Below are 26,604 nucleotides of genomic sequence, written 5' to 3'. Positions count from 1 at the left end.
ACAAAAGAACCGTGCCTTCTTCCTTTCCATAGCAAATATTTGTTCTAGTAAAGGTTCTGATTATCCTTACAGTCTGCTGCTCTTGAGATCCACAGAACTAGTTTATGAAATCATAGACAGTCCTTGCCCTCTTCTCAAGCATAAAGAATCACACAGTTTCAGCTAACTGCACTACCACTATAAATTCTCTCTGAACAGAAAAAGCAGGTTAGTAGAGCATAAAATTGTGGTTCCCAGGGAAGCTTTGGTAGTTAAAGCCTGGCTATTCTATTCTACTAAGTTGTTCTGAGACCCTGAGAAAGTCCCTTCACCTCCCCATGAATTAGTTTCCCAAGCAGAAAGAAAGATGAGAAAACAATTTCTTTTTTAATGCCTGCTCTAGTAGCACACACACCAAAATTGGAACCATATTTTCCCTTTGCTAGCTATCCCAGGATGCTCAGCTAAGCTAAGCTGATCAGTTAAGCAGCTTGAGAATCTCACGAAAGATGTTTCATTCAGTGTTGTTAATTATTGACCGGGACAGACACACTAAAAGCCAAGAAAATCTGTTATTTAACATCTGCTTCTAAAAGTCAGAAATGTGTAGCAGCTGTGAAATGGTTCTAGCACTCTTTGATTTTGTTCAAGGTCAAAACTGTTCTCCTTTCAAGAACAAGGTTGACTTTCTCATATCATTTACGGCTTAACCTGAATGTTTCCAGATCTCACTTTCTTGTAGATGTCATATAAACACAAATGAGTTGAATGTTATCCTCTTGAAAGAATCTGTTCCTCCCAGGAGCTTCAGTCACTTCACAGCATTTGCCCTGTTCTCTCTCTTGCCCAGGTTCCCTCTATTCACCAAACTGCTTGTGGAAGTCAGTAATATGGTTACTACTCTCAAGAGCATGTATGACTCCTCTTAGAGGGCCTGCTTCTTTCAGAGCCAGGGAAGACCCTTTCTACTAACCAGGTAAGCCTGCTCCTTTTGCAGACCTGACAGGACCAGAGGAACAGACCCTCAGAATGAGCTGAGCCAATCAAATTCTATAATTCAAGAAAAGGTGGAGTCTCTGTTCCCTCACTGAATCTGAGTGGGCTTTTGACTACTTTGGCAAAAGTGACTTCCAGGTTATGTAAAATAAGGTATGCAACTCCTACCTGGATCTTCTGGAATGATCATTCTTTGGATACCCTCCTTTTAGGACATTCCCTCTCAAAATACTACACTGCTATATAAAAAGCACAATTATCTTTTGGCTCCCAATGCTAATGAGCCCATCTGTGGGTACACTGGCCCAGAGTCCCAGTGAAGCCATTCCTAAACCAAGGTACTAGAAGTATGAATGTGAAGAAACCATCTTGAAAGTGGCTCCTCCAGCACTAGGTCCCCAGCCATATAAGTCTTTCCAGCTGAGGCCCTGCACATCAAGAGGCAAAGACAAGCCATTCCTCTTATGCCTTGATCCCTAGGATCCATGAGCACAATAAGATGTTGTGGGGTCCCTTTCCACAAAGCTTGAGGTGCTTTGTTACATAGCAGTAGTAATTAAACACACAAACATGACAGTGCCCCAGAGTGAAGATCTATACACTTCTATGCAAGTTTCCAGAGCTGCCTTTGTTATATCTTTCTCTAGCTCTGTCTATTCAGCTCTTCCTAAGCCCCCCAAAGATTCTATTCTTCTAATAATCCTTCCTTTTTTCTCGAGATAATCTGAATAAATTTCTTCCTTATAATATAATGTGCTGAAAGGGAATGCCCATTACAAAGCTGTCCATGACAAAGGTGCTACCTCCTACTGCAATCCAAAATGCCAATTCTCACGGAACCTCAGGGTTGTCAGGATAGTCCCATGAAGTGAGGTAAAACTGGTCCTCTGCTATAATGCACCTTGATCTCTTGGTCCTAAGGCAGCACTAACAATGCCCAGAGTCTCCCATAAGAGAGACACTTTAAATTCCTTTAAGTTTCTTGCCCCAGTCCTTATTCCCATTGGAATTCAGATCCAGAAGAGGAGTTTAGCAGAAGACAGATGATACTTGTGATTGGAGAAGCAGCACTGTCCAAAAGTGACACTGAGGTTTCACTATACTTGCTTGGATGCTGAGCTAGTTAGGACTAAGGATTTTCTCAGCAGGAAGGGCTCACCCAAACTCAGCTTCCCACAGTATCTGGAGTTTCCTCCTGTCATCAGACAGGCTACAATTTCCTATGGCCCAAGGTCTCCAGTGGCTGGGAAGCTGGTATTCCCAGACAACAACTATTAAAAGATGGCATCTAAATCTATATTTCTTGAGAAGTTTGTGCCCCAATACTGAGAAGGATCTCTCACATTTACTTATAAACAAGGGAAAATAATGTGAGGTGTGAAGATGTGGTTTTTCTTTGTAATACAGACACTATGACATATCCTGTGGAGGGTCCTGGCCAAGGACACAACTCTTTGTGGGGATGCTGGAGTATGGGGAATCTAGACCTTCTCTTGCTAAAGTTGGCCTTGTAAGTTCTCTCTTTCCTTAAGAAAGCCTACCTAATACTCCAAGCTTTGAGAAGCTTGTCTTGAGTTCTGAGATGTGCAGATGGTGAATCAGAAGACACTTTTAGCATGACATTGTCACATCCTCTTTGTTGTCCTCGGGTGCATGTCCATCCCGTATATTAGGAATCAATTTTAAAAAGATACCCACTCCTTCTCTTAGCCAAACAAAAACAAACAAATAAACCCCATGCATGAAACCCCTGTATGCTGCTTTACATGTATTATGTCAGCTAATCTTTTTTTTTCAAGATTTGATTTATTCATTTGAGACAGAGAGATAGAGACACAGAGAGAGAGAGAGAGAAGAGAGAGAGAGAGGGAGAGAGGATATGAGCAGGGGAGGGGTAGAGGGAGAGGGAGAAGCAGGCTCCCCGCTGAGCCAGGACCCGGAGTTAACAGTAATCCTATACTGTCAGTGCCACTCTTTATTAGCCCCATTTTACAGATGAGGAAACTATTAATTGGGGAAATTAAGTAATTATCCCAAAGTTACACAGCTGATAACTGGTTGGGGCAGGACTTAAAGCCAGTTTGGGTCAAAGTAAGAACCCTTATGCCAATAGTCTGACTAAACTTTGAAGTATTATGCAACAGATTATGAGAGCCTAGTGACCACTATCACATCTTCATAAATTTCTTCCCATACTGTGAAATGTATCAAAACATAATTATCTAGGTAGTCTCCCCTTAGATGTCTCCGACTCTGCTGTTCAGTCAAGTAAAAAGCTATGGCTTTTTGTCTTTAATTTTACTTTAAGAGGAAATACAAAAACCTCCCAGAAGACTTGTGGACACTGAATTTTAGGAAATCAATTTCAGATCCCATTCCTCAGATCTTTCTTTTGTAACTTTGGTCGGCCTGAGATCGTTCTCCTTTCTCATTTTTCCTTCAAATTTGACCTCCTCCCAGATTACAAAACAACAGTATTTCCCACAATCATCAGAATCTTACAATGTAACATTGTCCAGAGTATAAAAACTTATTGGAGATCAAAGGAAGAATTTGAAAGTGTACTTTCACCTAGCTGACATACCTAGGGCAAGGAGTCACTCAGATGATGATCTATCCATCCATCTTTCTCCCTCCCCCAACCTTCCTTTCTTTCCTTCAACATATCCATCCATTTATCCATCATCTAGCTATCAATCTTAGAATGCGAATTCAGACATAGGATGACTTTTACTGGGAGTTGTTTTCATATCTTTACTTTGGGTTGAAAAATGAAAACAGGCATTGTGTGATAGAAAAGCAAGTCTAAGTTGCCCCTTTTGTTTGACAGTAAGGACTGACTTTAACAATAAGCTAAAAAGTAGTCATTTCTCAAAATTTAAGATCTAAATATGTGGCTCAAGATTTGGTTAAAATATTTAAAGCTCATATGTAATATGCCAGAAATTATATCCCTTCTAACTATTTAAACTTAATGATGAAAGGTTTTATATGTTGATTTATAAATGTGCAAGAGGACTCTAGTTTTCAAAATTCTTTCAGAAGATATACAAACATTTTTTTTTCTGAAGGCATGATTTTAAAATATTAATAAGTGCCTTTCCCTAGCTTCTGCTTCCCACAGTTAAACTAAGTCCTCTGGGGCAGGGTTCATACCTGCGTGATTCAGGACAAAATGTCACCATGCAGCATCTGGTTGCTATGGGCCTCCTATTCCTACAACTCTGCTTTCCTCTAGAAACCTTAAGATCAACAACTGCTTAAACTACGATGCACTTGTTATACCCTTTCAACTTTCCTATCATCAACTCTCACTTTTGGATGGATGGGGTGACTGGTCATGCTATGACTGGTGTTAGATCCTGGCCTAAGCTGAATAATTATCCTACCTTCTGCCTGAGTTTTAATATCAGACATTTATGTTCCTTTGCTTGGGTTTTATGACCTAGTCTAAAATGTAATCAGAGTCTACCTTTCCTATATTACTGTCAGAAATGATAGTAAGTGCCTAAATAATTGCATTAAAAATCTCCTATCTCATTCTAAAGTTATAGAGGAGGGAAAGAATCAGCCCTGACCAAAGGCAGATTTACCTGAAGCTAATGCAGCTTAAACTTGAGGGCCATCCGTACACAAGCCCTTTCTAAGGCCTGGCTTATACGTTTTTGGAAAATCTGGAGAAGGCATTTGAAGTAAGAAGTAATCAGGTAAGACCATTGTCTCTTTTTACTCTGACATCCCTTGTTTATATTTTCGCTGTATAGAGTGAAGTTAGATTAGCCTCCAGTGGGGATCTAGCTAAGGGACACTTGAGTTGAGGATATGTTATTTGAGCATAGTGAAATATATTTTTATAGCTTGCAGTTACTTTCACATATAGTTAAGGTTTTGATAGCAAGTTTCACAGGCCCACTGGGAGAAGAGCTAGGATTCAAATAAGAATTTGGTGGGCTCTAAAGCCAGCGATACTGATAATATACCATGCTTCTTTCACATATGCTTGATGGTCCACCGATGGCCTTGGACTTCTTAAATTAAAAGTATACCAGATAATCTATTCTGAGGCACCTGCCAAATTGTGATGCTTTCCCACTTGCTTGCCTGGCTCCAGCACACCCTCCTAGTCCTGTTCCCCACGGCTGCCCTACTTGTACACTATACTGTATCCAAACCGGATACCATGCCTTTGCCAGATCATATCATTGTTCTTCTTTGACCTAAAATGCCTCACTCAGAGACACCTGGGTGGCTCAGTCAGTTAAATGGCTGATTCTTGATTTTGGCTCAGGTTTGTGATCTCAGGGTTGTGAGATTGAGCCCCATGTCCGGCTCTGCACTTAGGGTGAAGTCTGCTTGGGATTCTCTTTCTTTCTCTGACCCTCCCTCTGTTCATATGCTCTCTCCCTCTGTGTCTCAAAATAAAATAGTAATAATAAAAAAATGGCTTCACTCCATCACATCTCAACATGTTCTTATTGGTAATTGACATTCAGTGAGGATACAAAACTCATAATGCACCATTACAACAAGGATAATAATAACCAATCGGTTTATGAGTGTTATAAATTCAATGAGTATTTATGATTAACGACTGCATCAGAAAACTTCAAATGTCCTAAATCTTTCATGTCATGCACGTAAGAAACTGTGATAGAGGCTTTCCCAGGTTAGGCAGCAATTCTCAAAATTGGCATTACCAATAACAAGTTGAAAAGCTGAAGAAGACTTTCTACAACATCAGTTAAAAACCAAACAAGGGGTCCCTGGGTGGCTCAGTGATTGAACGTCTGCCTTAGGCCCAGGGAGTGATCCTGGAGACCCGGGATTGAGTCTCGCATCAAGCTCCCTACATGGAGCTTCTCCCTCTGCCTGTGTCTCTCCCCCACCATGCCCTGTGTCTTTCATGAATAAATAAATAAAGTCTTAAAAAAAAAAGCAAACAAAATAAAATCCTGCAAATTTTGTTCAAGCATTCTAAAGCAGAGATTTAGTTATCTTCTTAGTCCCTCTAGAGGAAATACTGTTACAAATGCAAATTGTAGGAAGAGGTAAACAAAGAGTATGCCAAAAATGTGGGGAAAATACAGCATATGTCAGACTATAGCATATATTAGGCAATTAATAAAAATATTGTTATCGGGGGAGGAGGCACCTGGGTGGTGCTGTTAGTTAAGCATCCGATTCTTGATTTCAGCTCAGGTTGTGATCTCAAGATCATGAGATCGTGAGACTCCAGCTCAGCATGGAGTCTGCTGGAGATTCTCCCTCCCTCTCCTTCTGCCCCTCCTGTTCATGAGCGTTCTCTCTCTCTCGAATAAATAAATAAATATCTAAAAAATAAGAATAAAAAAGATATTTTCTGGGTTCTGTAATATTTGGGTATTTGCTACCTCTTTAGATTTGCAATTTATTATGGTTTCTTTTTTCATTCTAAATAAATCTGCATTGTATACCTAATTTTTATTCTTTTTTCCTAAAGAGATTTTCTCCAAATTATGTAAAATAAACTTCAGGCCTCAGGAAACCTGGCTCTCTCTGTTCTGCCTAAGGAACCCGACAAATCAACAGAACATGGGCAGCCTCTGGGTTCTGTGGTAACCACCACTTTCTCATTCTGGGGACCCCTGGATGGCTCAGCGGTTTAGCACCTGCCTTCGGCCCAGGGTGTGATCCTGGAGTCCCGGGATTGAGTCCCACATTGGGCTCCTTGTACGGAGTCTGCTTCTACCTCTGCCTATGTCTGCCTCTCTCTGTGTGTGTATCTCATGAATAAATAAATAAATAAATAAATAAATAAATAAATAAATAAATAATCTTTAAAAAAAATCTTATTCCCATTCCCCTGACTACTGTCCAGCATCTACTGACAGGCTTGTGGGACACAGGTAGAAGAGCAGGTTAATGACACAAATTTCAGGTGGATCTCCATGAGTTATACTATACTCTACTCCTTCAAAGGAGCTGGAGTTGGACAACCTGATCTCCCCTGGGCTTGGGACAAATGTGGACAAGGACAGTTGTCCTGTCCACTAGGCGAGGATGTGCTGATTTTTATAAATACAATGCTTTTGATGATATAATACATTACTAAGAATTGTTCAATCTACCCTTAACTGTCAAAAGCTTTGAGATGCATTTCTGATTTGGGGGAGCCAGTTTGCGGTTCTCTGAGAATCTGTGCCATCAACACAGGCATCTAAAGTAAAATAAAAAGTTACACATTAATAATAATTAGAGAATATTTATTTGTTTAGAGTTCAGAGTGATTGTCCATGCACTTGAAGATTTGCTTTTCGGTGAAAGAACGTGGTTAGGAAGAGATACAAGGGGAAATATTCAAAGCAAATATTCTTAGAGAGATACTTCAGCTGTTTTCCATAGCACACCGATTCAGATAGATACAAATGATGAGGCTTGTTCACCAAGTCATAAAAACACATTGAAAACCTTCAAGGAAACTAAATCTCCAATACTCCAAACATCCCAAATGTTATCTGAGAGAACTTCCCTGACTAGTAAATACTTGTTATCTCCATTTGCCAGCAGGAGAAAAGAACATATTTTATTACACAGAATCAAGGGAAAAGGAACTTCCAATATGGCCATGAGAATAGAAGTTCTTCATGTTTTAAGTGCTGGCTTTAGAGAATAGAAAAAGTTACTACAAATTCATTCGAACTTCATAATAATACTATAATGGGGCATTGCCCATACATCAATCCACATTTTAATGAGGCCCTTTCAGGTACTTTAGTAAGGAAGCTACCTGAGATGATGCCCTACACTAGTCTTGCCCTCCAAAATTATTTGCTCTAAAGTAGTGGCTCTCAATCTTGGCTGTGCACTGGGATTGCCTGGGGGAGATTTAAGAAATATCGAGGCTTGGGTCCCACTGCTCAGAGATTCTGATTTAATTGGCCTAGGTGCAGTTGGGGCATAAGTCCCCCCTCCCCCAAAATGATTCTAATAAGCCACAAAGGTTGAGAACGACTGCTCTAAAGCAGCTCTCAACATCAGCACTACCAACATTTGGGGCCAGATAATTCTTTGCTGTGAGGGCTGTCCTCTACATTCCAGCATATTTTACCAGCATCCTTAGCTTCTACACATTAGATATTACTAGTTCTCTGCCTGACTCCTTTTCTTAGTTTTGACACTAAAAATACCTCCAGACATTGCCAAATGTCAGGCGATGGGGGAGATGTGTTAAAAAATGTCCCTGGTTGAGAACTACAGCTGCAGAATATTATAGTAAACCAATTTTATTATTTAGGGCTGTTAGAAAACAATTCCTGACAAATAAAAGAAGGGCAAAACAGAACCTCATTTGAGACTCTAGTAAATAGGACCCAGTGGACACCAGTGGATAGAGTGCACCGATCATCAAAGCACAGAATGTAACTGAGTACCCCCAAATGCTTAGAAATATAGAAAATGCTGAGGATGTCATAAATCCAGTACTACTTCAAAATATCCATTTAAAAATGAACACAACTGGGCTAACAAGGGATTTACAGATTAGAAATGGACTTGACCACATCTGTCACATTTGACCTCATTCCATTTTGTAAAGCTTTCATAGTACAAAAAAAAAAAAAAAAAAAAAAAACCCTGTTAAAATCTTGCCAACAGGCAACTATTTTTAGACAAGCACATTTTCTTTGGTGGCTCTGGAATACTGATTTCCCCTACAGGGTAAGATTTACAAGGAAGTATAGTCAACTGAAGAAGCTTGAAGTTCTGACGTTACAGCCAAAAGGGAAAATTAACACACTTATTGTACTCTGAGCACTAGACCTTCTTACATTTTATTTGAAAATGCAATTACAGTAGGCCCATAACATTTTCAGGTATGATTTTAAGGACATCTAGGCCTTCAGATAAGTAGGTGAATTTGGCTGAGTTTACTTCCTTCTATTTATGTGGGCCAATACCTTCCACATGCTGAGTCTAAGTGCAAAAATCAAATGCATCTCTAATTCTTTGAGGACATTTTTATTTTTCCTAGCTCTCTTAGTACTTAATCTCAGACAGAATTTCGTGTAGATCAGAAAGCAATTTTAAAAGAGTGGTAGGTAAAAAAATATATGCATTCTCTCAAAAATAACACTTTTCTCAAAATATTTTTTAAAAATTTAGCCACAGGGGCACCCAGGTGGCTTAGTCGCTTTGGCATTCAACTATCGATTTCGGCTCAGGTCATGATCTCAGGGTCCTAAAGTGGATCCCCCTGTGGAGCTCTGTGCTCAGCTAGGAGTCTGCTTCAGACACTCCTTCTCCCTCTGCCCTTCGCCCTCCTCATGTGTGCTCTCTCTCTTTCTCTGTTTCAAATAAATAAATAAATCTTTTTAGAAAAATTTAGTCACAATGAAGCAGTTTCTAGGAAATGGGGGAAAGTTACTTGTTAGTTCCATCCCCATTCTTCTTGCACTACCACCAACACAGTGAGAGACTCAGTTGTTTACTGCTGTTTTTCTAGGAGAAGAATCTGAGGTAGGAATTTGGTAGGAAAGGAGAAGGCCACAAGCATAGGAAATGAGGGACTAGTAAAAAGTAGAAAAGACAGACAAGATATTCAATGAATTCTTCATTTCTACTTCTTTACTTTTTCTCTACACAAAGAAGAGGCAGCCAAGAAGCAATAAAGAAAAGATAGGAAACTCTCTTTACTGAGGGCAACTTCTGGGTCAAATATAAAAATAACTTCTCTAGTTATACTATTCATCTATTTAAAAAATTTAAAACAGAACAGGTCATCAAATTATTTAATAAATATAAAAAATTTAAATGTGATGGATTTGAGCACTTAGTCAGCTAACAGGAAGAAACAAAGACAGAAAAAGAAAGTGAAGGAATGATGGAGGAGGAGAGACAGGAACTATTACCAGCCACAGAACAATGCCTTAATCTCGAAACAGGATAGTGCTGTGAAAGTGAAACTGCAGTTTCACATCTGAAGACTCTGGTCCAGATGTTTGCCTCCCCGCCAAATTCTCATGTTGAAATCCTAATATGATGGCATTTGTGTTGGGCCTTTTCGGAGGTGATGAGGTCACGAGGGCAGCACCCTCTGGAATGGGCTTAGTGTCCTTATAAAAGAGGCCAGAGAGAGCTCCCTAGCCCCTTCCACTGTGTGAGGATGTAATGAGGAGTCAGAAGTCTGTGAGCAAGAAGAGGGCCCTTACCAGATCATGCTGGCATCCTGATCTCAGACTCTAGAGTCTGCAAAACTGTGAGATATTAATTTCTGCTGTTTATAAGCCACCCAGCCTGTGACATTTGTTTTAGCAGTCTGAATGGACTAAGATACTGGGTATTGTGTTAGGAAGCTCTGGAAGGAAAGGTCCTCATGAACTAGAGGAGTCAGAAGTAACATTCAAAATATTTAACAACTGATGGATTGGTGGCACTGGCCCTGGCCAAATGAAACATAAGCTGCAGTTGTAGGAAACGATGGTAAGTCTAAACAATCCTAAGACTATCCTGGCGCTGGGTGCAGGGCTGAATGCTCCAGCTTTGGACTTAAGGGAAGCAGAATGAAGGTGTGGATGAGAAAATGAGAGGAAGGGTGATAACAGAGAAAGAAGGTGAATGAGTTGGCATTGTTAAGAGTAGATATTTTTATGACTCAGAGCGTGGTAGTCTCCAAGATGGCCCCAGTGATCCCCACCTTCTGGTATTTGTAACCTCGTGTGGTCCCCTCCCACACTGAATTAGGGTTGGTCTTTGTGACCAATAGCATATGGCAGAAATCATGGTATGTAACTTTCAATATCAGGTTATAAAAGTCTGCCCTTTCAACATTGGGTCCTTCCTTGCTCTCTCTTACATCTCTCAGAGGGAAACCATGTAGCAAACAGCCTTATGGAGAGGCCATGGGGAAAGAATTGGGGCCCCTGCCAAGAGCCACATGAGTAAGCTTGAAAGTAGTACTTCACAAAAGAATCAATAAGATTCTGGGTCTTCAGAAACTGTGGGAGGTGATAAACAGTTATTGTTTGAAGCTGCTAAGTTTTGGAGTTATGCAGCAAGAGATAACTAATACACTGCACTGGGTTTTCCCAGTGCAAAAACATAAAACATAGTACTAATACACTTGAGGAGTTGCTTTTCTATTCAGGACAGCACAAGGAAGAAAGAGGAGATTGACAGAGGCAGTATTTTGTTGGTTTCTGTGTGGTGCCCTGTGTGGGAAGTTAGTTTATGCACAGTATAAGATAGGTAATCCCCTCTACCATGAAGGGTTAGAAAAAAATGCCCCTGTATACCAAACTAAAAATCTGCCAAGTTAGGTGACAGCAAAGGTAATAACAGAAAGGCCATCATATTAGAACATCTACCCTACGTATGTCATTTTCCATACATTATCTTTATTCCTCATAAAGCCCCATAAGGCATGATATATCATCATAAGAAATGATCTTGAAGCCACATTGGCTTCAAAGCCTAGGCTCTTTCTACTGTGCTATACTTCCTTGCAAGAAAATCAGTAGAGGTTTGGCTATAGTTAGGGATAGAGAATCAGACTAAAAGACCAAGTAAAGCAGCAAGTCAGGTAACTTGTCAGACACAGGAAGATCAACCATGGGCAAAGCAGAGGCAACCACCAGGGAGTAAGATAAAAAAATGCTGAATCCAATACAAATTCAAAGGGGTACATGCACCCTGATGTTTATGGCAGCATTATCAGAAAGAGCTCCAGTGTCCATCAACTGATGACTAGATAAAGAAGATGGCTAGAATATTACTCAGCCATCAAAAAAATGAAATCTTGCCATGACGTGGATGGAACTAGAGGGTCTGATGTTAAGCAAAATAAATCAGTCAGAAAAAGACAAATACCATGATTCCCCTCATATGTGGAATTTAAGAAACAAAAAGATGAACAGAGGGGAAGGGGGATAAAAGAGAGAAGGAAGGAAACCATAAGAGATTCTTAGCTATAGAGAACAAACCGAGGGTTGATGGAAGGAGGTGGGTGGGGGGTGGGCTAAGTGGGTGATGGTCATTAAGGAGGGCACTTGTGATGAGCACTGGGTGTATATGTAAGTGATGAGTCACTAAATTCTACTCCTGAAACCAATGTTACACTATATGCTAACTAACTAGAACTTAAATAAAAATTTGAAGCAAAAGAAAAAAAAGACAATGCTGTATCCATATCAGCTCACTGCCCATGAGCTCTGTTCTCTTTCAGGTGAATTTTCTTTTTTTTTTTTTTTTTTTTTTGCAATAAGGCTAGCACTCACTGGACTCTGGTACCAGTGCTGGCTCAGGGCATAAAGACTACCAAGAACACTATGGCAGAAGCCCTGGAGCCCAGGTGTCTGTCCATTGGTAGAGTTGGTCTCTCTACTGACCTTCTCTGACCTTGACATTGCAGTTCCATGATGGCTGACCTTGTTGCTGAGTTCTTTTCTTGACTTATTCCAGGGATATATATGACTTAGGAGTGATAAGCTCTATTGAAGACCAGGAGAATGGCTTTCAGACTTATTATATTCTATTTCCAGCATTGAAGATAAGGGGAAATGTGCTAGGAAGGCTTGTTTAGTTTTATTTATTTTTTGAAAATTAAAAAAAATAGAAAATGCATGAACGAAGTTAAAAATTCAAACAATACAATAAGAGGATAAAAATGTAAGTCTTCTTCCCCAGCTTCTCCTCTCCAGAGTAACCACTGTTGTGAGTTATCTATGGAAGGTAATTAATTTTTATACTGGTGAAAAGCTGGATCTCACTGTGCTTCTCAGGTTGAAAAGCCCAGGTACTTGAATTCATTAGCCATAAAAATGAGGATTAGTCAATTATTTTGGTTTGAGCTGGGAAGCTGCCAGCTGTTACATCAAACAAAATACTCTCTCCTTTTGTCTTCTGCTGTATGTAAGATTTTCCTATAAATGCATTTGAACACTCTCTGCATTGGATAGAGCCACATGCTATACCAGAGCTTTGAAAAATATGAATAATGTATCCTTGGCTTTTATAGATGGTTGTTATACAAGAAATGACAATAAAACAAACTCACATGTATTTCCCATAAAGTTGTTTTAAGATTTCATTTGTTGCGCTCATATGAGACTCCTCCTACTTACCATTTTGCATTCTCTTGGTCCCACCTTTTAACCTGGTGACTGGTGCTGGCACCAGATCAGCCCCAATTCAGCCTTGCCCTGAGCCATTTATTACTAGCTTCCTTCCCGGGAGCTTCCCCAATGCCAAGGTGTGGCAAGCCTGCTGGATCCACTCAGCACTCAGGCATATGTAAACCAGAAGTGCAGAGAAGTTCACATGCGTGGAGCTACAGTTGACAAGTGAGGAGTGGGACTAGTACCTAATGCTTCTACTTTCACCTCCTAGTGGGTGGTCTGGGATGCAGTTCATAAGCTTCCTCTGTAGGCAGAAGCAGCAGTCACCCTCAGGGGAGGCCAACTCCATAATGTGTCCTCATTAATGTTAGCTTTCCCTGGTTTCTCTTTTCCCTTGCTTCCTTTTCCACTCCCAATGCCCCTCACTCCTCCGTTCTTTGGGACCCCATTCCTAAATTAACTATCTGCATTCAGGGCTTTTGTTCTAGGCTCTGCTTTAAGGGAATCCAGGTTGATAAAATGTTGTTCAATGTCCCTTTTACAAGATGCCTTTTGAAAAAAATCTACATAAGCTCTAGTACCAGAAGAGAAGTTGTCCCTGTTGCAAAAAACATTTTTATTTTGTCTATTCTTCATGGCTAGTACATCTGCTGCCTTCTCTTTTTTTGACTTTGATTTTTTATTTTTATTGTAACATCATTATTATATGTGTATATATATTGATTGTATGTAAATCAAACTCTGAGGAAGAAAGTAGGATAGAAACAGCAAGAGTGTAATTTGTGTTACCTCCTTGAACAAGGAGGGCCGAGGTGAGAGGAATGGAAAGCCCTGACTCTGGTAAGGAAGGAGCCAGTAAAGGTGTCATTTCGAGGCAAGTCTCAGTTAGAGGATGGGTTTATAGAGACCACAGTCAACAGTAGCAATAAATTCAAAGGGAAAAGACTTTATAGTCGACTGTCCTTCCCCATTTCTTAGACTCTCAGCACCTAGCCAGAGCCCCGTACACAGCGGACGTGTGTGTTGGATGAACAGGGTTTGTCATGGTGATCTCTCTGTGGTTGATTTATAGCTCCCTTGGACTGATTACAGACCTACAAGAGCACATTCAGGTGCTTCTGGAGGGGAGGTACTGCAGAGACTCTTCATCACTTCGGCCTCATCAGAAATGGCCTAAGCCACACAGCCTCAAGACAAGGACATTAACTAAAGAAGCAAACACACTGAAAACTTCTCTGGGCAAGAGAGGGTGGCTTGAAAATGGTGCCTTTCAGAAGGCCATTTACCGAATGAAACTTTGGAGTGTCGGGTAGCTCCCAAAGATTAAATTTAACATTCTTGCAAAATGACATTAAACAGCAGTCCAGCTGCCTATGATTACAGATCTTCCGAGTCTGAAAGTCAGCCAGAGGATGCATTTTGCTTACATCTCACTACTGCAAATGGACAGTCACGGTACATTAGAAATTCTGGCACTTTAAAAACTCGCCTATTTTTCCCTACAGACTGAAGGTTTTACAATTAACTTGGATCTCATTAAAATTTATTACAAGCATTCCAACGAAGTCTGTAGAATCGTGGTTACAAAATTCCAATAGTGCAGAGAGGAAGAGATACAGATACTATCAGCAGCCTGTCTCTGGCTGGCCAATGCAGTCTAAATTATGACCACCTGGTACAATTATTTTCTTTGAAGTGTACACATTTTCTTAAGTCCTCGTAATCAAATACTACTTTAGAGCAGGTAATAACATTACTTCCCTTGTGGCAAACAATGACAACTTGATTAGAAAGATAAACACAGCTCCATTGAAATGTTTTAATCACTAGAGGTAGCGCTTCCTGATTCTGAATCTCAGTGTCAGCTTGCGGTTTGCAGTATTCTCAGCACAGTTCTTCAAAATTAAAAATTTTTTTTCTGCACACTACAAAACTTGGATCAATGTATTTTCAGAGTGGATATGAGGCTTTCTGCTAAAAATGCAAAATGAAGTTGGGGAATGTGATTTAAAAAAAAAAATAACTCCCCATTGTATGACTTCCACAAAATTCAGTCTGAATTATTTTTTCTTTAAATTTTGGAGATCTCATAAGAAAACAGGCAATGCTGATAATATATTGATGAGGGCTAATTAATGTAAACTAATTAATATTAGTTGGAGAGCAACACTTAAAAATGTGGAAGGTGGGGGCACCCAGGTGGCTCAGTTGCTTAAGTGTCCAACTGACTCTTGGTTTCAGCAGAGGTCATGATCTCAGGGTCATGGGATTAAGCCCTGCCTTGGACTTCAGATTCTCTCTCTGTCTCTCTCCCTACTTGCACGCATGTGTGCGTGCTCTCGAGTGCGCTCTCTCTCAAATAAGTACATAAATAAATCTTAAAAAAAAAAAAAGTAAAATGCAGAAGAGGCACAATAGGCAGAGGGCAAGAGCAGGTCTGTATGAGGCACTGGTACATAATCACAGGAAGCAAAGAGGACATAAAGCATTAGCCACAATAAGCCTGCCTTTAAAAATGCAACTGACATTATGGTTCAAGAGGCTTATGGATTCTCTTATGATTTTCTAATTTAAGAACACTTCCTCATCCCAAACCTAATTCCTTCCTCCTCCACACATACACTGTCCTCTGAACATACCCTCTACAGGACCGACTCCACGTATTCCAGTTATACTCCTGCCGTCTCCCTGGCCTCCCACCACTACGCACATGTGCACACACACATATGCATGCACACACACCTGGCCACATGGTCACTGGGGCATTCCCAGGGGAAGGCACCATGCCGGGTTCACAGGTGCTCAAATGTTTACAGAGTGGGTACTTAAATAAACCAATGAATGTTAAATGAACTAAAGACAGAGTCACACATTGGTAAAGCTGAGAGAAACTTAAGAAAATACCTAATGTAATGTCCTTTTTAACAGTGGAAGAAAGCAAGCAGAGCGAGGTGCAATGTCCCATCACAGACACGGAAACTGGCTCCAGAGCTCATGGACATGTTTGGATACTTTCCAACAGCTATGGCCTAGAGTTTTCTAGTTTATAGATGGTGAAGTTACTTTGTTACTATTCCCTGACCCCTTGGCTTTCTGAATCTATGATAAAAAGGGGAAATGTAAGAATTTAACTAAAATTCAAATAAATTAGCATGATTAAAAAGATTGCTATCATTGGCCAGAAAGATGTTCTCAGTTTATAAATGGTTTCTGAACACCTATTTTAGTCTTCTGCTCCCACTGTCAAATGACTAACAATTGGCTGCATTACAAAAGTCCTCATTATGTTTTTATTAATAATACTATCATCCTCATCTTTTCACAGACCTTCAAACTCAGGGATTCTACGTGGTGATGAGAACTCAACTGTGGATAAAAAAGGGAGGCACCATGTTAGAAATATTAAAAGGTTATGTGAATGGTAACTATGGCATATCCACTCAATAGGTTATTTTGTAACCATTACAATTACTTTTCTGAGCAGTTTATAAGAGCATAGAGAGATATGACTACATTTCAGGCTTACATGAAAAAAAATATAATTGGGCATAAAGAACTAAAACTCAACAGAGAAAAATGAGTGGAAGTAATTATACTAAAGACAGTGGTTATATTTAAGTGGTAGAATTAGAGATTATCTTTTCTGTTTTGCCATTAAAAAAAAATGTCCTAGAATGTATTTATATCACTCTTATAATGGAAAAATAAAACAGATTTAGTCTTTTACAGAAATACAGAAGTTGGGGGGCACCTGGGTGGCTCAGTCGGTTAAACATCTGACTCCCGATCTCAGCTTGGGGCTTGATCTCAGGGTCATGAGTTTAAGCCTCATGTTGGGCTCCAGGGAGCCTACTTAGAAAAAAAAGAAAGAAAAGAAAAGGAATGAAAAGAAAAGAAAAGAAAAGGAAGAAAAGAAAAGAAAAAAAAAAAAAAAGAAAAGAAAAGAAAAGAAAGAAAAGAAAAGAAAAGAAAAGAAAAGAAAAGAAAAGAAAAGAAAAGAAAAGAAAAGAAAAGAAAAGAAAAGAAATTCAGAAGTTAGTGTTAGAGATCGTACAATCAATACTGAATTTCCCTTAATAAGTTTCTTTTGGGTCCCTATTTTTCCCTTTTTTCCAAATCCTGTAATCAAGGCTCTGGCAAGAGTATCTTTTGAGCTCAGAAATGAGGTCCTGATTGAAGATATAAAGTGAGGAAACCTTAGTGCTACTCCTTCCCTCAGGATGTGTTTGAGAAACATACTGAGAAATTTACTCTATTTGTTAGAGTGAAGAACTTCCTGCAAATGCCTTTTACTGCATTTTTTATGTTCTTAGAAAACCTGAAAGGGCCCTAAATAATTCACAGTCTCTTTCCTTGGTTTAGTTTCCCAATGTGTGTTCAATTTTTTCCCCATGACAGTAAATGGCTTTCCTTTTGAGATCACTGATTACTCTGACATTAATGGCTCAATTAAATCGTAGGTGTAACTTTAAGGTACCATCTATTTTGCGAAGAATAAAATAAGCTCAGTAGGAGGTAAACCCTCTGGCTACTTCCTAAACTGCTTAGAGCACACTCTCCACCCTTTTTAAAAGCTATTTCTCCAAAACTACATTATAGGACTTGGTGCGTCTTGCACGGCAGGTAGCTTTGCTTGGGCACAGCTCCCGGGAATTTCTAATACAGAGCTGCATCAGGGAATCACAAAGCAAAGGCTAAAAAATTAATGCCACTCTTTCTATCTCACCTCCTCTGGGAAAGTTGTATGTGATTGCCTGACACTTGTAAATGGATCTGCAGGTCCCCAGCTTTACCGATGCCCAAATGAACACAACAAACAGCCAGCTGAGTTCTCTCCCTTGCTTCATCTGCACTATCTGGTGCTCTCCGGACAAGGTGGAAACATATGCTCATCGGAAAGCTATATGGGTTTTTAGTGAACTGTCAGAACAGAAGTAAAACCCTTGCTGGTCTTAGGTTTAACTCTGAGATGAAGCTCTAATCAGTAAATAACTTAGGCAACTGTGTCCGAGGCCTGCAGAGGAGGGCAGGAGTAGGCAGGTTGCCCACTACAGGTACACTGGGCAGACAGCTCTTCACTCCCATTTCCAATGCCTTCGGGTTCCTGAGTGTGAGGCAGAGAATCTTACTCTCAAATGAATGGCCCTACTCATCTCACAATTCCCTCAAATACAAGGCATTACAAGCCATCCTACTTTATCCCTAACCAGAGCACATGTCGGCTATTTATTCATGCCTAAACTAGAAAAACCCCAAACAAACACACACACACACACAAAACCCTTAAAAACAACTTGAGATTATTTGAAGAAATATGAATGATATACCAGCATAAAAATAAATAGTACGAAGAAGGATCCCCTCTCCAGCTATTTCAACCCTTCCACTTTGCCCACTATGACAAATTAAGAAAATGTATGCTAATGATGCTCTGTGAGACAGTGTGAAATGCTATTTTGATCTCTTCTCAAATCATGCCACTGCTTTCTTTGTAAATTTTTCTATGCTAAACCCAACCTGTTGAAATGTGTATGAACCTGTACTTCAATTCAAAGAAAAACATTCATAGATCAAATGCAAAATACACCCTTCTTCTTACTCTGAATTCTGCTTAGTATTAATAAATGCTAACAGAAATATCTAAGCTTTTTTTTAAAGATTTTCTTTATTTATTCATGAAAGACAGAGAGAGAGAAAGAGGCAGAGACAGAGGCAGAGGGAGAAGCAGGCTCCATGGAGGGAGCCTGATGTGGGACTCCATCATCACGCCCTGAGCTGAAGGCAGGGGCATAACGGCTGAGCCACCCAGGCATCGGCATCCCTCTAAGCTGTGATAATGAGGATCCATGAACGATGGCTCAGAACCTCTCCTTCCAAAATCTTGTTTTGCTTGACTCTTACAGTCTCATTCCCCATCCCACTAACAAAAGTATGTCTAGGTATTTTCTTGTGCCGATGCCTGGAAAGCTGTGAGATGGTTTTTTTGTTTTGTTTTGTTTTGTTTTAGCAGATATTTTGTACAGATTATGTGGGCCATGTAGAGGGGGAAGAAAAAGGCAATAGAGCAAGCAGAAGGTTCAAGATAAAGTCACATACCAACTTGCAGAAACTATGGAACCTGACTTTTCCAGTGTCGAGATCAGTTAGTTTTAGAAATGGAAGACATCTATGGGATCCTGTTCATGTCTTTTATTCAAAGATTCATTTATTAAAGTTTACTTGTTCACTTTAGAGAGAGAGAGCATCAGTTCGAGAAGGGGTAGAGGGAGAGGGAGAAAGAAACTTTAGCAGACTCCTCACTGAGCATGGAGTGCAATGCGGGGCATGATCTCATGACCTGAGCCAAAACCAAGTCAGATGCTTAACCAACTGGGTCACCCAGGTGCCCCTATCCCTTTGATTTAGGGGAAAATGGGCCTCTGGGAGGTTGGGTGACTCACTCAAGATCATATACCTGGTTGGCACTAGAGTTAGAATATAGTCTGGGTCTTTTGGTTCCAACACCTCTTTCAATTATACCACAAAACAGCTTTATTCCTGTCAAAACTTAAAAATAAACCACTTTGATGAAAGTCTTTCTAAACTGGTTTACACAATTTCTATTTTTATATACAAAATATAATTAACATTCTCTGTGAGTCAAGATCACTACTCTGAAGATCAGTCATGTCAGTTCTCTAATAGAGTCTACAAATGCCGATTTCACAGAGCGTAATGCAATGCTGGGAATATGACAACTGCTTTTTACAGATTTCTGCAGATTTCCTCTTTACTCGTATTCCTTGCTGTCCTCAGTGTCTGCTCCAATTGTCATCCCCTTCCCCCACCTTCTAATTCTAATTTTAAACTCCTGTTTTCTAAAGTCTATTCTCTAGAGTAATATGAAACACAGACAAATGCCCACCATATTCATTGCAGCACAATTCATTATAGCAGAAACAAATAAGAACCATAAATGTCCAACACAGGAGAACGTTTAGTGAGTAGTACTTTTAAGAACTGAATATTGTGCGGCCATTAAAATTATCTTCACATAAAGAGGTTTTAATGAAATGAGGGAGCCTTATGTTCTAATGTTAAGTGAAGAAAGCAGAATATAAAACCACAGAATATCAACCATATTTCAAAAATGCTTTGAGTTTGAGAAATGCACCAAATGTTTACAAAAGTAGGATTATTTATAATTACTATTGTCTTATATCATTCTACTTATCTCTATTCCTGCAAAAAAAAAATGCACTCCAAGTCAGAAAAAGAATTTAAAAAAAGAAAATATCACATTGGAAAATATAACCTAATTAATCAGAACAATATAAAATAAATATATATAGATGATAGGTAAGAATCTAAAGCCTCTGTTGTATGGGCTTGTCCACAAAATTTGCAACATGGTATGGCTGCATGTGGCATATCCTAACTTCTAATTTCTTTGCTAAATTTCAGGTTTGTCAGTTTGCCAGATATTTGAACTGTGAGTGAGTAAAGTATTAAGGATGGATACTTAAGGAAAAGAGAGGAGGATGCTGAGAAGGAAAGATTAAGAAAGAGAAGGGAGGGAGAAAAGGTTCTGAGCCAATGCTTTCAGACAAGTGTCTACGTATTTTTTCATTAATTGGTTTTTAGAAGTTTAGAAGCCACAGATGGTGGCAACTGTCAGTAAGTCACTTGGGCTGATTTATCAGTGGATGAGCATTAAAGACAAATTAACCTCTCAAGAGACCAGGCTAGTGTCCAATTAACAATTAACTACTTCCTCAAACTAGGAAAGCTGAATTAAGAATGTGAGAACATCAAAGCTGGGATAGTATAAGAAGCTAAACAGTAGAAGCAATGAGTGTCTTAGTATAGGATGTTTGTCTCTGAAGGTATTGGATATATACATATATATGTAATATTTTTTACCAATTTTCTATCCCAATTCTTTTGTATTACAATGAAATATTTTTTTCTGTTAAACAGCAGTATCTTTTTTTTGTATTTTCTCTTTCTTTAAATGGAATCTTTAGTATATGAGTAATGCAGGAGGAGGCAGTGACCTTTTGATCTGACAACACATAGTGACATTCATTTATTCATACACATATACTCAGCCCCCACAAAATGTGTCATCTCATGCAGGAATGACGACCAAGGGTAAATCAGGCCCAGATAGGTGACTTAACAAATAGATGTTGCTTGACTTCTCAAAGCATCTGAAGATCATTTATTAAAATCTCATTAAAAAAAAAATTTCCCTCTGTCTTCCCAAACATTATATGCCAAGAAAACACTCTTAAAGGCATTTTAAACTGGTCTGAGGGACAGACAAGATCCAAATCTGTTCTCATTCAACATTAGTAGCATTTGCAATATGATCTCTAAGGACTTCCGCAAACATGCTATATTTTATCATAATAACCCTGTGAGTAATTACTAGCCCAACCCTATAGATGCAGAAACAGAGGCTCTATGAGATGAATTTGCTTAAAGCTCACACCAGTATTAAGCCAGAGGAAAGTCCCCTAATGTAGATCTCCAGCTTCTGACCCTGTATGCCTTCCACTGCTTCACACTGCAGGCTTTACTGACAAATCCCATCCCAAAGTATTTGCCCCTAAAGTCCACGGATAAGTGTCTCTATGCAGAGTAGTAGTTGCTTCACAACAGTGCAGGTGAGTGGAAAATTATTCCCAAAGAAGGTAAAATTGAGTGGGAAGAGGCTGAGGCTGATGGTCATTACCACCTCCGTGTCCACTTGAGCCCCGTCATCCACACAGACTATGTCTCTCTTCTCTTCATAAAACCACGTTCATGATTTGTACTTCAGGGTTTAAACTAATGTTGGTCCCAAAAGAATACCTTTGAAAATCTGAGCCACTTTCACTATCCCTTTACTCCACATCCCTCAGCCTACCTCTGATAGTTTGTCATCATTATGGAGCCTCAGGCATTGTTTTCCAGAAGTCATACACAGATGTTTCAGCTCCCCAGCTAGACTTTAAGCAAGATTTGTATTTTCTGCATCTCAGATTCCTCCCCCTCTTTTCAACACTCTTTCCTCTTTCTTCCAACTACCTAGGATATTGCTATGCATTCCACAAATGCCTTCTGAGGGAATGAGAACCTGTCTGAGTGCAGTGAAAGCCCAGCTTGATTAGTAATTAGGAGGCTGGAGTCCCAGCTCTACATCTAAGTATGTGATTTCAGGCAGGTCTGTGGGTCCCAGCTTTCTCAGCATAAAATGGTTATGGGAACAGGAAGTGGGTGGGCTACGAGTTCTATGATCTCTGAGATTCTATGAATATTTATATTATTTTGATTGGGCTGATCATAGCCTTACTTTATTTCATCAGGGATGAGAGAGGAGACAAATGTGAAGTCCAAAGAAAAGAATGTTAAAAACAAGACAAATACAGAGATCAAATAACCAACCACCCAACAGGCAGAGGAAAGCCAATGTGTCTGGAAAATTAATAAGCAAAAGAGAAAGAGAGTAGAGATGTCTTGGGCTAGAAATGTAGATTCTAACAGGGATGTAAAGGGTTTAGAGGGCAAAATGTAAATGGCAGCAGATTGGCAACTCGAAAATTCCTGTAGTGCTTAGACATAGGTAGCATAATGTTTGCTTTTTATATTTGCTCTTCTGTTTGCTATTCAAGCTTGAAATCAAATGTTGAGAATGTCAGCACTGAGACTGCTTAGATCATGAGGAAGAAAATAAAATGCAAAGTAACAACTTCCTTGTGAAACCAGAGACAGAAGTTCCTGATATTGAAATGGGGATTGATATTATCAACATTTGACCATTAGCAACCGATTTTCCTATATTTTCCTCCATTTAGGGGGAGTAAGGGGCAAGTAATGACAATTTTAATCTGGGTATTTCTCCTAAGTGTAATTTTATTAAAGATTTAAAAATCCAGGTAATAGTGTACTGGTTTCATTAAAATTGGGCTTTAGCTGACAGACCTTATATTAAATTAAAATGGTGTTACAAGGAAGTCTGTCCATGCCTTTATTAAGAAATTCCCTTAAATAGGATGAACTTAAAGCAGGTAGTAAGCCAAAGCCTCCAATGTGGTATTAGGGGTGGGAATTCATGAGAGGAGGTAAAGGAAAAGAAATTGAAGTTTACCTTGAAACTTCAAGGAGAAAAAAGGTACCTCTTTAGAAAAAGTAAAAAAATCTCTGAAATTAAAAAATAATACTTGAAGTAATAACAATCCTGGGATTATCGATGTAAAAGTTTTTAGTTGGTATCCAAAACTGAAGTGACACTTTAAACGATTAAATCAATAAGAGTACATGGTTCATGAAAGGCCAGAAAAATTCCATTTAAAAAAGAGCAAAAATTTTAGAGGGATTTGATTTAAGAGCCATTTTTAGAAATCTCTTGATGAAATTTTTGATACTAAAGCTTCAGAGAAAAAACTGTTAATCCATGTTATATAACTTTGAATCCAGTCTGCCCTTCATCTTCTACCTCAGAAAAGGGCCTAATTGTAACCAAAGTCTATAAAGACACTTCTGCAAGGAGAAAAAAAGTGTATGTGTGTGTGTGTAAAGACAAACATACCTGCTTCATCATAGGATACAGTCAATTTTTCTAGCATTTCTCGGTCAATTGACAGAATCTGCTGTTCAAGGATGGTCTGGTAAGACAAAACACTATTTTCTTTGTCCTTCTCGTAGTCCTGAAGATGCTGTTTAAGAGCCTCTGGGAGTCTTGATTTTACATATTCAGCTGCAGTCTGCAGTTAAAACAGATAGAAAACCCATTAGTATTTTTCATCTTAGGCTTTTCCTTCCCCTCACGTGCTGTAGGGAAAACTCAAAGCACTGCGGAATCAATGCTTTGGACAAGCATATCCTCGTCGTTGTCATTTTTAGAGTCCATTCTACTAAGTATGGATATTCAAATAGACTCACAGAGCTGCATGAATTTTCCACCAAGTTTAAAGGTATGAGAGATGATGGATTTGGTTTGGCATACAACGAGTTAATACTCAGTTTCAACTATTCCACTGAACTCTGAAGGCTCCATGATCATAATTTTATCCTATTTATTGGATATAAATCTCACTTGCCCTTGTCTAGAATGTAGAAGCTAGTCACTTATCTCAGCAGTGAGCCCACCTATGCTATGAGATCCACATCTCTGCTTTGATGTTCTACGCTCATTAATGCTTCATAGGAACTCTTATGAAGTGAATAGAAAGGAGAGTGCTCTGCTGGGGCTGATGATGGAATAATGGGATAAACAGAGAATGAAGAGATCTAGGACAATGATGCTCCTTAAACTGTTTACCACTTAAAAAAATATATATATATATATATTTCTTATAAATATATAAGAAATAAGAAATTTCTTAATTTCTTATAAGAAATTTCATTTCTTTATATATATATATATTTATTTCTTATGTGCACGCACACACACACACACATCATTCTTAACTTGTTTTTTCTCTGCTACAAAATCTGCCCAAAGCCTCCAGATGAGTAACCTCTGAAATTACATGCAGTGATTTTTCAACCAAGTAAGCATGCTTCCATTTAAGGTAGGAAGGAAAGCATGCGTACTTTGAAAAAGACCTCCCCAAAGATTCTGATATGCTCTGCTGATGGGCTGGAGAAAGCATACTCTTCTCCCTCTCAGTTGAGAATCATAGCTAAAAGTTAAACAGAACTTTAAGAGAGAAATTAAATGATAGAGAGGCATGTATGAATCAGGGGAATTCTGAAATTCTTAAAACACCCCTTTTAAGAATGCCACGAGTTTGGCATCTCCTTGCAGTATGGCCCTGCATCACATGCATAAAGTCTGAAGTTGATAAGATAAATAAAGGCATACATATATTGTTTAAAATTATACTCACAACCACTTGGAAATGTAAATAAAAGAAACTGTTAAGAAGGACTGCCTAGCAGTGCCTAGAAGACCCCTCCACATAGTTTAATATTTTTAAAAAATTCCCATATAGCTATTAATTGCATAATTTAAGACAAGTTTGAGTTAAACACACCCACAGACATATATACTGTACATGCTCATCAACAGGGGTTTGTTGTGGTTTTTTTTTTTTTTTTTTTTTTTTTATCAAACAGCATGTTCTATACCCTTGGAAAAAAATGAGATAGGTCTATAGGTACCAGCAAGGAAGAATGTCATGGTATTACTGTTAAGATTAAAAAACAAAGTCACAGAATACCAGCATACACATACGTATATGTGCTATTCTGTAATATCATACATGTGGGAGAAGATATTGAGGGCTATATTCCAATTGCAGAACATACTCACTTTTTACTCCCCACATTTCTGTATTGTTTCAGTGCTCTTACTATTGTAATTTCTAAGAATGATCTTAAAATGTTTTTTTGTGACCTTCAGAGTTTTCCTTTTAAATGTTAGTACAATTTAAGATGAAGAGAAGCTTGCCAGAATAATGACAATTGACCTTCCAGGAAAGGCCTACCGGGAAATGATGAGGAAAAGTTATAGATCAGTCCTCAGAGTGGTCAAATATAGCACACAACACTTTTTATTTCCAGATTTACATTTAGATTTCATAAGTCAGTTGTTGATGAAATTACAATTTTAAAATATCACCAAACATTGTTCAATTTCCTTGCCAGCCAGCTAGTGCAGAACAAATAAAATTATTCCATGAAATGTAAATGGACTCAGAACATTAGCACAGCATATTTAATTCTAGAATTTAATAACAATTTTCTCCTGACACTGGAAAAGGAAGAGACACACAGTTGAATAACTATTCTTAGACTCATACTACCTTGCTATTCAGTGTAACATCTGTCTGTAATTTTTTTCCCCTGGAGATAATCTATGAGGTACCAGAAGTAATTTAAAATGTACAGTTTATAGGTATTGGTATACTCCCTATTACTGAAAGTATACACATTTCCTTCTGATTATATCTACTGATTTACTTTTCTAATTAAAATCATGATGTAGGTCTTTGGACAGAGTCTATATCTTTTTACTATATAGGAGTTATATTTTGGCATTTCTTTTTTTTTTTTAAGATTTCATTTATTTATTTTAGAGAGAGAGAGAGAGAGAGAGAGAATAGGTGGAGGAGCAAAGGGAGAAGGACAAGCAGATTTTGCACTGGAGTGCCAGGCCAGTCATGGGCTTGATCTCACAACCCTGAGATCATGACCTGAGCCGAAAGCAAGAGTCAGATGCTTAACCAACTGAGCCACCCAGGGACCCTGACATTTCATTTCTAAAACAGTATAACTTCATGCATGGGGTTCTTTCTGTTGGGAAAGATTTTTAAGAGGAAAAGAAAGAAAGCAACTCTAGCAAAATACTAGATTCTGTTAAGATCTTTCAAGAAATCACCTTTATACCAAGGTAATGTTCTAAATGTATTCAAATGGCAGTTAAAAACTTACGTTTGTTCAAGCTTGAACCTATGTTTAAAAAGAGGCTGTCATACAACTACCATATGATCTCACTTATATATGCAATCTAAAACAAAACAAAAGAAAACTGTACTCATAGATGCTGAAAACAGATTGGTGGGTGAAG

The 26,604-nt window shown here is 38.8% G+C and overlaps 1 protein-coding gene across 1 annotated transcript in view; it reads right to left on the bottom strand.

Annotated features, from left to right (window-relative positions):
• Positions 1-26,604, bottom strand: part of PPM1L (protein phosphatase, Mg2+/Mn2+ dependent 1L) — a 326,371-nt gene that overhangs the window by 78,026 nt on the left and 221,741 nt on the right. Inside the window, exon 2 of the mRNA XM_038583768.1 lies at positions 23,620-23,794. Within this exon, the coding sequence (XP_038439696.1) occupies positions 23,620-23,794 (175 nt within the window). The remainder of the gene's footprint in view (positions 1-23,619; positions 23,795-26,604) is intronic.

The sequence above is a fragment of the Canis lupus genome, chromosome 34 (genome assembly GCF_011100685.1).
Source record: "Canis lupus familiaris isolate Mischka breed German Shepherd chromosome 34, alternate assembly UU_Cfam_GSD_1.0, whole genome shotgun sequence".
Taxonomy (NCBI): domain Eukaryota; kingdom Metazoa; phylum Chordata; class Mammalia; order Carnivora; family Canidae; genus Canis; species Canis lupus.
Note: the sequence above shows the minus strand (reverse complement) of the source record. Positions and strands in the feature narration are given on the sequence as shown.